General features: G+C 48.6%; 1 protein-coding gene across 1 annotated transcript in view; it reads left to right on the top strand.

Moving 5' to 3' along the window:
- Positions 1–13,992, top strand: part of SCARA3 (scavenger receptor class A member 3) — a 46,647-nt gene that overhangs the window by 5,765 nt on the left and 26,890 nt on the right. Inside the window, exons 3-5 of the mRNA XM_015415116.1 lie at positions 7,903–7,959; positions 8,051–8,090; positions 8,923–9,029. Of these exons, the coding sequence (XP_015270602.1) occupies positions 7,903–7,959; positions 8,051–8,090; positions 8,923–9,029 (204 nt within the window). The remainder of the gene's footprint in view (positions 1–7,902; positions 7,960–8,050; positions 8,091–8,922; positions 9,030–13,992) is intronic.

Here is a 13,992-nt window from a genome sequence, read left to right on the forward strand (position 1 = left end):
TGCCGCATGACGGAGTGAGCTCCCGTCTCTAGTTCCAGCTCCTGCCAACCTAGCAGTTCGAAAGCAAGAAATTGCAAGTAGATAAATAGGGACCACTTCGGTGGGAAGGTAACAGCGTTCCGTGCGCCTTGGTGTTTAGTCATGCCGGCCACATGACCACGGAAACGTCTTCGGACAGTGCTGGCTCTTCGGCTTTGAAACGGAGATGAGCACCGCAACCCTAGAGTCGGATTCGACTAGCTTTCGAGCAAGGGAACCTTTACCTTTATAGAATGGGAACACACTGACTAATGCAACACTGTCCCTTACGGGAGGTGTTCAGACCAAGGCTGGACACGAGTATTCTAGCTTTGGATTCCCTGCATTGAGACAGTGCCACTGTTGGGGGGGGGGGCAGTGCCCAGGCCCAACTCCCTGCTCATGTGCACTTCCCCCACCAGTGCACACTTCCCCCACCAGCTGGCTCACTTGTCGGCCTTTCCAACATATATATGCGCTTTCTCTGGTGGCACTGGGCGGCATGTGCAGCTGGGAGGGCAGGTGGTGGGAGAGCTCGCCAGCAGGGGGAGTGGAAGAAAGGCCTGCTGGTTGGTGGCAGGGTCCTGCCAGAAGACCTGGGCCCTATCATCTGCCCCGCCGTGCTTTATTCTGATGCCAGCCCTAGGAGTTGAGCTAGATGGGAAGTAACCCCCCTTCCAGCCCTAGGGTTCCATGAAATGCATGAGGCTTGTATTTCCTAATCAGTTGCATCCACTTTTCTCCCCATTTGGTGTTCATGTTCAGTGCCCCACTTATGGTGTTTCATGCCCCATCAGATGTTTTTACTATATTCATGTTTAGTATTTGCCAGAATCCCCACACACACACACCCTTTGCATGCCTCTTCCCTTTAGAGATTTCTCTTGCTCGCTTGGCTGCTCATCCAGCAGGGCCGGGTGCCTACAAAGAGTAGCTAAATGCCTTAAAATGCAGAGTGCTTTTTGCTGCTGCAATGGCCCGTCTTGTGAAACACCAGAAATGCTTCTTCCTGAGGTTTCTTCAGCTGGTATAGGCTGACTGCTCCCAAACAGGGCGCCCAGGCGGTGTGCCCTGAGAATGAATTAACCAACTGCAGGCTCCTATCAGCTGTCAAAGAAGCCCTCCACCGAGGATCCCGCCTACTGCTTTTCTGCAGGGTTCGCTACCTGCAAAGGTGCCATATACAGAGTTAGGCCATTCAGGCTCACCTGGCCTAATTTGGTCTGTTCTCATTGACAGCAGCTATCTAGGCAGAAAAGTGGTTCTTTTTTCATTCTTGCTACCCATGATCCCTTGTAACTGGAGATGCCCAGAACTGAACCTAAGAACTTCTGCATACAAAGCAGGTATTATACCATAGAGAAATGCCTAGAGAAGAAGATGTGCTGTCCCTTTCATAGAGGCTTAATGGACTATTGATTACTCTATGGTGCTGTTTACCTGCACACCTTGCCAACCTCCAGCTGCCTGTTCCCACACTTTAAGCCTCTTTTAAGGCTCAGGACCTTTTTGCTTGGGCCTGTTGGCAACCAGACCACAGACCCTCCCTCCTGCTTTTGACCTTTTCCAATCAGTCATTCCAGAGGTCATTTCGGGGGCGATCACGGGGGATCGCAGTTCCCCCGGGTGAGGTACGGGGGGCGGGGCACATGATGAAGCCCCGCCCCCTGCTTCCGGCCCTCATTCAGCCAGGAGGAGGCAGGAGAAGAGGGAGGGTAAGTTGCTTCCTCCCTGCCTCTCCCCACCCCTGCCTGCCGGGGGCCAGGGAGGGCCTTCGCGGGGCTTCCTTGCACCCCCGCCGGCCTCATGGGGCTTGGCAGTGGAGCTGCAAGGCCGGCGGCGGCCGGGACCGTTGGGGGCGGGGTGTGTGGCCTTATGACACACTTCCGGTGATGTCAGGGGGTGTGGCATATGCTAATGAGTTATGCTAATGAGTTCCCCTAGCACTTTTTCTACGAAACAACCCCTGAGTCATTCTCTTATGCTGTGTAAATCATTTGCATGGGGTTCAGTTGGGTCATTCACGGACTCACAATATAGAGGTGATACAGGCTTCCCTTTCCACTGAGGAGGTTGCCTGTTTTGTCTTTGACTGAGTCACTGTTCCGGCCTTGTTTCCCTCCACCTGGAAGCATGTTTAGTACAGTGGCTCATCCAGGGGGCTTTTCTGAACAGATGAAGCTGCCTTATATTGAATCAGACTACTGGTCCATCAAAGTGTTTTGGCAGTGGCTCTCCAGGGTCTCAGGCAGAGGTCTTTCATGTCACCTACTACCTGGTCCTTTCAACTGGAGATGCTGGGGGTGGAACCTAGGATCATCTGCATGCCAAGCAGATGTACTACAGTCACAAGTTCTTTCAGAGCTGTTCTCTCAAGAGCAGTTCTCTTAGAGCTCTCTCAGCCCCATCTACCTCACAGGGTGTCTGTTGTGGGGAGGGGAAGGGAAACAAGGTCGTAAGCCACTTTGAGACTCTGAGTGAAGGACAGGGCATAAATCCAATCTCTTCCTCCTCCTCCTCCTCCTCCTCCTCCTCCTCCTCCTCCTCCTTTTGAGCCACGACCCCTTCCATATAAATCTGTGTCTGTTTTGGGGGGTGTCAGAGTAAAGTGTGTCACCAGTTTTAATTCAGGAACAAAGCTGCTTATGAATGTACCTTGTACGGTTAGTGCCTTGTGTATCCTAAGTTTGGGAATGACTGGTGTAGATTCTTGGGGTGTCACTGGGCCCAAAGGGGGAGGAATTGGGTATGCAGATATCCTTTCCTAAAACAATATCTTTTAATGGAAGCATACGCAAGTGTCAGTGTCACACAGAAATCGTCATCAAATCGAATGGGAAATGAATGACATGGGACATTGTGATTACCCATGAGTCCAGTCTTCTTTCACAGAGCTTAATGAGCATCCCTAGTCTGAAACACCACCACACATACACCCAGGGGTCATTTCGTAGAAAAAGAGCTAATCAGGGCTTTTTTTGTAGCAGGTACTCATTTGCATATTAAGTGACACACCCCTAATGTAGCCAATCCTCCAAGAGCTTACAGTAGCTCCTGTAAGAAGAGCTCTGTAAGTTCTTGGAGGATTGGCTACATTAGGGGGAGTGACCTAATATGCAAAGGAGTTCCTGCTACAAAAAGAGCCCTGTAAATTAGCATAACTCATTAGCATATGCCACACACCCTGACATCATAAGGCCCAGCAGTGGACCTGCAAGGCCAGCGGGAGTGCGAGGAACCTCCGCCAAGGCCCTCCCTGGCCCCAGGCAGGCAGGGGTGGGGAGAGGTGGGGAGGAAGCAACTTACCCTCCCTCTTCTCCTGCCTCCTCCTGGCTGAATGAGGGCCGGAAGCGGGGCGGCTGGAAGCGGGGGGCGGGGCTTCGCAGTGTGCCCCGCCCCCCACACCTCACCCGGGGGAACTGTGATCCCCCGCGATCCCCCCCGAATCAACCTCTGCATACACCTCCAAGGTGCCCCTTATTTTTGACATTTTCACCTGGCAATCATAATCCCCTCAGATGGTAAATATTTGTTTCGCTCTACTGTGGTGTGTCCTCTAAAGAGAGGGAAAATTAGACTGCCGTTTTCCTGCTTTGGAAAATAACTTGAACCTGGATGCCCTCCCCCTTCTCCGCCTGGTTTTGCAGCCTCTGTTGTTTACGTAGAGGGAACTGGGAGTTTTAGAATCTGTTGATCTAAGGAAACCTCTCAGATGCCGAAACACATGCAAGGCTCTTTGCATACCTGTTTGTAGTTCTGATCTAATCCCACATGAAAAGCTGGGCTGCTGAGGAACGGGAGGCCACCTGCACCTAGGAAAACATCACTCTGAAAGGCAAAGTCATCAGTCCGGCTCTGGAAAACATGCCTCAGTTCTGAACGGGGTTGCCCAAATTCAGCATGTCAAAGCGCTCCTGTGCCATGCTGAATGCTGCTGCTTCTGTCAACACTGTAATAATAGGTGAAGTAGCAATTGATGGGGTTCTCCTTTTCATCTGGGGGAAAGGGGGTTGGCAATTACAGGATTTGGGGAGAAAAACCTACATTAGGAGCCCCTTTGCTTGTTATCAGCCCCTGGCCTGAGTGCTAAGATCAAAGGATGGAACCTTGCTCCAAAAACCTTCTCTAGTTAAGGTGAGACTGGCAAGGATTTTAAAAAAGCAGGGCCTTTTCAGTGGTGGTAGTGTACCCCCGTTTAGGAACTCCCTTCTCAAGGCTAACTGGGCTTTTAGTTTTAAAGGGATCATGAAGGACTTCTTAGGACCAGGAGGTATTTGGTCTGGATATGTAATTGGTAATGGAGATTTTTTTAAAAAAAATTAGGAAGTGGTTTGCTGCTGATCATTTATGTTACTGAAGATATCAGATTTTAGCTCTGTTTGGTTTTGTTATGCAAAGTTTTTATTCTTTGTTTTTGTGTGTATATATTAAGCTGCCCTGAGGGCTTTATGGAGCCATGTGGCCGGATAAAGGCTCTGAGACAAAATAAATAAAGGAATGGAAGTCATTAACAGTCCTGTTCTGAAGAATTGGAATCTAGCCCCTTTCTCCCTTCCCTATAATTAAGAGTCTAGAAGCAAAACCAGCAGAAGTTCTCTCAATTAATCCAATAGTTGTAAGAGTATAGATGCCCTCTCTCTCCCTCTCTCCCTCTTTCCTCCACCCTTGATTGAGATTCATCTTTAACTAGTTCATTTGGAGTACTGTGTACAGTTCTGGTCACCTTATCTCAAAAAGGACATCACAGAGTTGGAAAAAGTACAGAGGAGGGCAAGCAAGATGATTAGGGGGTTAGAGCACCTTCCCTATGAGGACAGGCTGAGGAGTCTGGGACTTTTCACTTTAGAAAACAGACAACTAAGGGGGGACATGATAGGGGTTTATAAAATTATGCACGGGGTGAAGAGAGTTGACAAAGGGAATTTTTTGTCCTTCTCCCAAAATACTAGAACTTGAGAGCATCCCATGAAACTGATGGGCAGTAGGTTCAGGATGGACAAAAAAGGAAATACTTCTTTACACAGAGACTGATTAAAATGTGGAGTTCGCTGCTAGAGGATGCAGTATTGGCTGTGGAGTTCGCTGCTAGAGGATGCAGTATTGGCCAGAGGAATAAACAGCTTTAAAAGGGGATTAGATAGAATCGTGGAGTGTAGGTCTATCGGTGGCTACTAGCCATGGTGACTGAGGGGAACCTCCCAGAACCAGGAGGCAACATCAAGGGGACGTCTCGGCCTCCATGCCCTGTTGTTGGCCCTCTGGAGGAACTGGTTGGCGGCTGTGTGAGACAGAGTGCTGGACTAGATGGACCACTGGTCTGGTCCAGCAGGACTCTTCTTATGTTCTTAAGACCAGCCACAATATAAGCCTGTGCTAGTCCAGCCTCAGTTGCCCCTGGTTTCTGAGAATAAAAGCCATGGATTTCCATAGGGAGAGACACAGCTTGGTGGCTAGAGCATCTGTTTTGCATGCAGAATGTCCCAGGCTCAATCCCTGGCATCTCCAATTAAAAGGCCCATGCAGTAGGTGATGCAAAAGATCTCTGCCTGAGGCCTTGGAGAGCCAGGGTAGACAATACTGACCTTGAAAGACAAAGGGTCTGACTCACACAGTCTAAGCACCTGGAGGTCACCTATTGGCTAGTGCCCAGCCACACACACAGACACACACACACAAACCCTCCCAGAGTAGTCTTACAATTTTAAAAAAATTGTTTGTGAAACTTTACGTTGGTAAGGTGCATTGTGAGAAAAACACAATAGATGCTTCTGTTTTTATGCATCTACAAAAGAAACCTTAGCAGGAAGAGGCAGAGCAGAACTTGCAATGTTCTTAGAAATAACAAATATTTTATCTTCTATGTCCAGTGTGGTTTTAGGTTTCCCTCACTGCTGAGTCCTTCAGATTATTATAGCAGATCAGATAGAGCCAGAAGCTAGCTGTCTGTGCTGACTTCACAGTACTGTATGGCTGCAAATCTGCAATAAAGCAGCACCAGTAAGACACAATAAGACAGATGATTGTATACATACAGATCAATGTCCATGTGCCACTATAAAAAATTAAAAGTGAACAGGGGAAGAGCAAGACTGAGGGTCTGTCCAATGACTGATTGGATAGAATGCATGTCTGTCAGCTCTAGTGGAAGCTGCAAAGCTGGGTTCACCCTGAGGGTGAAGAACCCTCTGTGACTGCTCTTCAAATCTGGCATCTGTCCTCACTCCTCGATGGCCCAGGTCCCTGCCAGCTCTGTGATTCTTTTGTCAGCATGCCCAGCTTGTGGCTGGCAAGGAAATCCCTGCTGTGGCCCAATCTCTGAAACTAACCACAGTGTCCGAAAAATGTGGGTGTCCCATAGAGAAAAAGGAAGATTCACCCTACTTGGCCGTCCTCTGCTTCCCCAAACTCCTGGCCAGGAGCCTGAAGAAAACTGGTCCAAAAAAAGAATTCCGCGGCCGCAGTGAGTTCCAAAACACCCCCAAATCACCATTATTGCCATCCCGCTCTGTTAAACTGTCTCGTGATGATGTACAGTTGAAACTGATAAAATCAGTAATACAAACAGAAAATAAAATCATACCATCCAAGGCAGCAAAAACACTGCAGAGTTTAGATCATGTGTTATGCAATGAAAACAACATGAAATCATGTGCAGCAATTAAGAGGGCAGGAAACTGTAAAGCATGTATTGAAATTGCCATAGCTGTGGACATGATCACCCCTGCATTTCTTCTCCCCATCCCTACTGCGTCTCACTCTTTTTCATATTGTCTTTCATTTGGTACCGCAGTGGGCAGAGCCTGGATTATTGAATGTACTAATTATTTTATCTCCTCTCTTTCTAAAGACATTAAACACAACATGCAATAAAACCAGAACATTAAAACCATGTTAAGCTAAATCAAACGACACCATTAAGAGCAAACTCGTGGGGTCTAGCTATTAGGGCCTCAGTTTGACTCAGGGCCATGTATCCTCTAACTTACTTTTGGTTTTGCTCCTTCACTAGCGTTTTAAAGACGGAAACAACTGGTCATTTTAAAACATGTCCTTAAAACGTGGTTTAAACTCTCACTCTGTCATGAGGTATGGATGATCATGGGCCAGTCATTCTCTCTCAGCCTATCTAGATTCAAGCCCAATAGCACCTTAGAGACTGACAAGATTTTTGGGGTATATCCCTGACCTGGATAGCCCAGGCAAGCCAGATCTTGTTAGATCTCGTATGCTAAAGTACTTGGATGGGAGACCTCCTTGAAATACCAGTAGTCAGGAGGCGGGGGCAGGCTTTATTCAGCCACCTCTCTGAATATCCTCGAGGCCCCCAGTAGGGGTCAGTCACCAGAGGTCACCATGACTTCTAGGCACACACACGCATACACACACACACGCACATATGAAAATACAAAAAAAGATTTTCAGGGTATAAGCTTTCAAGAGTCAAAGCTTATCCCCTGAAAATCTTGTTGGTCTCTAGCAGTTCTACTGCAGACCAACGGTGGCTACCCTCTGAAACTCTCTCTCTGACTAACCTCTCTCACAGGGTTGTAGTTGTGAGGATAAACCAGAGGCAGGGGAAGCTATGTACCCTGCCCCGAGCTCCTTCAAGAAACAGTGGGGTGCAAATAAAAGATTTGCAATGCAATCCTATGCAGAGTTCCTTCTGTCTAAGCCCACTGGAGTAGCCCTGCATAAGATTGTATAGATAAACACATACCTAGGAACAAAGTTCAGCAATAGATTTCAAAACTAGTAATAGTGCTCCAGAAAGCAAAGTCCAGTTAAAATGATAAGTCTTTTTAAAGGGGGGAGTTAATGGCATCCTATAAATAAATAAATTTTAATTGGTCATTATACTTTGTAATTATTTATTTTGTATTTTAGAAGAAGACTTCACTGGAGAAGACGACGAGATGCCATCCTTCAGATACCGACCAAATGGTAAGGGCACTTTTGTTTGCTCATTTCCTTTATTCTAGGAGTGAGAAATTTCAGACAGATCTTTCTCTTTTCCCTTGGCCTTTTTACGAAGTCCCCTTCTCACGTTGGCTCTACCACTGGCTTGATAGCAAGTGAATAATACTTGTATTGAGTTCTAGTAACTCCAGATGGTTAGGAGCTGCGGTGGCTCAAGTGGTTGAGACACTGAACTGCAGGCTATGGAAGGTTAGTAGTTCAGCAGTTCGAGACCCGGGTGCCACATGATGGAGTGAGCTCCCATCTCTAGTTCCAGCTCCTGCCAACCTAGCAGTTTGAAAGCAAGAAATTGCAAGTAGATAAATAGGTACCACTTCGGTGGGAAGGTAACAGCGTTCCATGCACCTTGGTGTTTAGTCATACTGGCCACATGACCACGGAAATGTCTTTGGATAGCGCTGGCTCTTCGGCTATGAAACGGAGATGAGCACCGCAACCCTAGAGTCAGATTTGACTGGCTTTCGAGCAAGGGAACCTTTACCTTTACCTTAACTCCAGATGGTACAAGCAACACTACGGGCATTCAGAAATGAGGTTTCTGTCCAAGAGGATCCAAGAGAGGATCCCCAATATCCCTTGCAATGTCTTAGAGGAAGCTGAGGTGCAGGGTTTAGATCAAAATTCCAGGTGGGCAGCCGTGTCAGAGCTCCCTTCATCAGATGCATGAGGTGTACATTCATCAGGCCAATTTATATATGCAACAGAACCGTGGGGAGGGTGAATGTTACAAAGAGGCTGGTTCAAAGCAAGAACTACTCCAAACAGTGATCGGTTCTCCTGGAGAGGGCATGTGACACTCCCAACAGTATTTGGAAAGCTAAAATGTAAAACCTAGCACAGGGTGAAATGGATATGCTGGGTGTATAAATCGGCACTCTGACACACAGTGATTCTCCATCCTTGCCTCATTCCCTCCCCCCCCCCCAGCAACTGTAGCCAGTGTGAGAAGACTTTGACCCTCCAGACGTCTGTGAAGGTGCTGTACGTCTTTGTCGTCTTGCTGATCATCGTTGTGGCTGTATTGGCTGCCTTGGGTGAGTTGCCTGTTGTGTATTTAGACCCTCCCCTCTTGGCTCTTTGTTTATTTGGCCTCTGGCATCGGATTCCAGGCAAAGCAGAGGAGGAAGAGACCTGGCTAACCACACTCAGAAGTCAAAAGATTACGGAAGGAGTTCAGAATCCTGAGCACCAGCCTAACAAATGCAAAACATGTTACTTTCCCATGGTTTTCCAGAGAGGAGACACACATGCATACATTCACAGACTAATTTCACAGCATCTTTGGAGGGGCTCCCTCCAGCCAATGACAACATGGTCATCAGCACCCACCCATGAGACACCATCCTTCCCCAGAGATCGAATTAGTTTGTGACAAGACAAGCAGGTTAACGTCCACCTGTAGCTCAGCGCCTGCCCTGCATGCCCAACGTCTCAGGTTTGGTCCCTCCGTTTTAAAGGCTTCCAGGGAACAGGTTTTCAGATGCACCTTTCCCCGCCAGAGACTCTGAAGAATGGCAGCCAGTCCCAGTAGATCAGCAATCCCAACCTTTTTGAGCCGGTGGAAACATTTGGGATTTTGAGAGAGGATGGTTAGCAGCACCTCCGAAAAGGTTTCCACAGGAGGTGGAGTCAAACGGAACACCTCCCTCCACAAACCACCTAGGAAGAAGGAAAGCCTGGAAAGGGAATGGAACCGCACCCTGAGTAAGGAAAACCCAGATGCTTACTAGTCCTCCTGAGACTCCAATAGAAACCCCCTTCATTTTAATAGGGCAGCCAATAACAAGCCATTCTGAAAAGCTCAGCAGGCACCGAGTTTTGCACGTTGGGGAACCCTGCAGCAGAGGATACCGGGGTAGATGGCCCGGCAAACTGGCCCAATACAAGACAATCTCAAAAGACTAAAGAGATTCTCACCCAGTTTATATGCGAAAGCTCCTTGATAGACCCTTTGTTCCTATGGTAATATGTCCCCTTTTGCCAGGCACTGCTTATAAATTATCACCAAGATACATCTTTGGACCCCCATTGACGTGTGAACCCTTGCCCCAGGGAACAGATCTTTATCGGAGGAAGTTATTCAGTTCTTGACTGCTGTCAGAAGAGAGCAAGGAATGCTTTGCCTTCCTTAGCTAACCTCTCCATCTTCTCAGTGTTCAGTCTGCACCAAAGAAGAGCTTTTCATTGGAAGGCTTTGTCCGCGAATCTAAACCCTGCCTGCAACTTCTTGCTTGCTAACCTAGCAGCCTGCTGGAGAATCCAAGTTCCGACCAGACTCCCCAAGAAGGTCCTTCTATCGGAGGCTAAGCTAAGACCACCCGCAACCACTTGGCATAATTGGAACCACTGGTGGCCCGGCCTGAGAGCTGTTTATTGGTCTGGGACAGGACTTCCTGCTGTTTGAAGAAATCCAGCATGTGCCTTTTGCACTCTGTTATTTTGGGCAGAGAGAAACCACCCCCCTCTTGAGATCATGTGCCCCAAAGTCAGACTGTAGTTGTGGGCCTGGCGCAGAATGGCCTGAGGTTTGGGACCTGTCCAGTTGCTCTGCACAAGAAACCTGAGAATTTTGCAGCTCAGCCATTGTATGGGCAGCATAAAAGAGACCGCTCAGCCCAGTTCTGTGTTCCCAAACTTATGGCGGGAAGGTTTTTTATCCGCTTAGACACTACTTTGAGATCTTGTTTCTAGTGAGGGCAATTCCTGGAGACCAGAAGAGGGGGCCTGGGGGAAGCAGCCAAGATTTCATGCTCATGAGGCTTCTTCCTGACCTCACAGTGGGGCCCCAGGATAGACACTGCAGCAGAACTTTTCCAGGAGAAGGGGACTAGGGGGACAAAAATCTAGGGGCCCCGATTGCCCTGGGAGTGGGGCAATAGGCCGTTGTCCGTAAATTCCTTTTGAGAAGAAGAGGGGAGGGGCTAGGCAGCCGCTGTCAGTACTGCCTGTTCTCAGCATCATGTGTTGGTGTGGAACTGGGCAGACGAGGGCTGCCAGCCTCCAGGCGGCACCTGGAGATCTGCTCTTACAGTGAATCTCCGGAGGACCAAGATCAGCTCCCCTGGAGGGAACGGCTGTTTTTGAGGCTGGACTCTGTGGCATCACACCATGCTGAGGCCTCTCCCCTCCTCAAGCCCCGCCCTCCCCAGGCTCCGCCCCTCCAAATCTCCAGGTATTTCCCAGCCCAGAGCTGGCAACCTTAGGGCAGATCCATGTTCAGAGCGCTGGAACAGAAGGCAGCCTTGATGTTCCCATCATTCTGCGTTGTGTTGGTGCAGGACTGGGCAGACCCATGCTCAGAGACCTGAAGCAGAGGGCAGCCTTGAATTTATCAGTCAAATAACAAATACAATACCTTTATTGGCATAAAATATCAAATACACATGCAGCATAGAGCCTCAAGATAGGCTGGAGGGATATCACATCCCGAATTGCCTTAATATGAGCCTCTCCTCCTAGATACCTCATAAAAGAAATTTGCTACAGGTTCCAGAATTTCTATATTATGCGAAGACAATAAAGAACTAATTTTATGCTCATCAGATTGGCCCAAAAGGGGGTCCAACACAGGTTCAATATAAACAACACGGATGTCACAGTGGAATTTACAGTACAATAGCACATGTCCAATGGATTCGATTTCCCCCATCCCACAGGGGCACAATCTATCTTTATAGGGAATTTTGTTGAACCTTCCCGATAGAACAGCTGAGGGAAGGACGTCGAACCGTGCTAGCATGAAAGCCCTATGAAGATGGGGCTGAATCAGTCTTGCCAGGTATCCTGAGGAAATATGGCTAAAAGAAAGTCCCATACTCACGGGAGAGCAATGTCTATGCGCAAGTCTTCTCAGATCTTGCACCTCAAATTTATCAGTCTCTCTTTTTTCTCTCCCCGTATCCTACCTCAAAGGGTTGCTATGAGGATAAAATGGAGGGGAACCAAGTACACTACCCCGAGCGATGTGGAGGAAAAATGAGATATAAATGCAAGGAACTGGATTGCAAAAGGGAAACAAACATATGACGTACACAGTCCGTGGGTGGTATGAGCAGAGGTGGCCCACGGGACCTTTCTCTGGGGTCTCTTGGTCACTCTCAGCAGCCCTGAGCCTATCAATTCCCACCCCAAATTATCACTGCCATTTGGTAGTCAGCAGTCTTACGCTCACAGCCTGCCTATAAGTAACCACATTAATGAAAACTGATCTGTAAGAGGTGGGAGGGGAGGAAGGAGGGACTCCAGCTGAGGAGTGAGAATCCTTCTGCCAAAGTAATCCTGCTCCCAGGCCTACTTACTTACTTCTTGGAGCAGGCTGACAGGAAGCTGATGTGCGCCAGTGTGGTTTCATCGTTTAAGTACCAGAGTAGAACCAGGTTTAAATCCTCACTCCGGGGGGGGCACGCACGTGTGCACGCGCGCTACAGAAAACGTTCTTCCCAGGGGTCCTTTAGTAGAAAAAGAAGTGCAGGAGCTCATTAGCATAACTTATTTGCATATGCCACACCCCCTGACATCACCGGAAGCATGTCAGAAGGCAACATCCACCGCTCAGGCTCCACTGGACTGTTTTAGATTGATAGCTATTGGAGGGGGTGGAACGTGCCGATCTGCCCTCACAGAGGAGGGAGAGCTTGTATCTGAAGGCGGGCCGGGGGGGGGCTCTGCAACTTACCTGGCTGCTTCTTGCTCCTCGTGGCCTGACTGAGGGCTGCTGGGAGCAGGGGGCGGGGCTTGTTGCATGTGCCCACCCCCTGGGCTCCTTACTGCTGGAGCTCTGCTCCTGTGCACTCCCACAGGAAATGACCCCTAGTTCTTCCCAAGTATGTCCCCAGGTCAGGTTGCCAGGCATGTTTGGGGAGTCCATGCCTCCAAGGCAAACACAAGCCCAGTCCATTCGGGAAACGTATCTGTAACCCATCCATTCACATGCAGCCCCCAGTGAGGCAACAAGTACCCCTCCAGGGCCATTTCAGGAAGGGACAATAGTGTGTGTGTGTGTGGGGAGGCTTAACCCTCCAGTCCCTGTGTACTGCAGTCCAATTCAAATGAGGCATGCATACACCTGGAAGGCATAGACTCCAAGAACAGGACCCATCACCCAACCCAGAAATGTACCTGAGAGAAAGGTATCATGCGGTTAGGGCCTCCACCATGAAAGTTAGTGGGTGACCTTGGGCCAGTCGTTTTTTTCTCAGTATAACTCACCTTACAGGGTTGTTGTGAGACCAAAATGGAGGAGGGAAGAATCATGGACTGGCCTCAACTCCTTGGAGAAAGAGCAGGATAAAAATGTGATAGAGACAGTTCCAGAGGTATGCCATCACACTGAGAAGAATGGATATTGCTTTAAAACCAGCACTATCTGTTCCTCTGCCTGTTTGCTTTCCCTCTGATCAACCTGTACATTTGCAATTGTACCAGCGTCCTCTTCTTGCATAGAAACTAACTTTGCAAAGGTGAACTGGGAGATGCATTTATACCCCCTCTTTCTTTCCAATGGGGACCAATGCTCCCTCTAAGCTGTGGAGTCTTGTGAGCAAAAAATTCTACTTTGTGAGCTGCTGGCATTGACATTGTGAGCGAGCTATTTCTTTACTGCATAAATTAGTTTGCTCTGGAGCCATCCTTCCTGAGTGAAGACAAAAATGGGTGAGCCAGAGGCTAAAAAACTGTGAGCTAGCTCACACTAACTCAGCTGAGAGGGAACACTGGTGGGGACTCGAGACATCTTACATGATCATTCTGCCTTCCGTTTAATCCTCACAGCCACTACCCTGTGAGGTAGGTCAGACTGAGAATGTGCCGCCCAGCAAGCCTCCGTGGCAGAGCGGGGATTCGAACCTAGGTCTCCCGGATCCTAATATGACACTCTAACCACTCCCCCATGCTGGCTGTCTATGACAAAGGCCACAGGAATCCACTAAGCTGTCATACTTGGACTAGACTTGCTGTTATGAATGGACGAGGCTGTTAAATCCATTTCTAGAGAGCTGT

The sequence above is a fragment of the Gekko japonicus genome, unplaced genomic scaffold (genome assembly GCF_001447785.1).
Source record: "Gekko japonicus isolate JY-2015 unplaced genomic scaffold, Gekko_japonicus_V1.1 scaffold63, whole genome shotgun sequence".
Classification (NCBI taxonomy): domain Eukaryota; kingdom Metazoa; phylum Chordata; class Lepidosauria; order Squamata; family Gekkonidae; genus Gekko; species Gekko japonicus.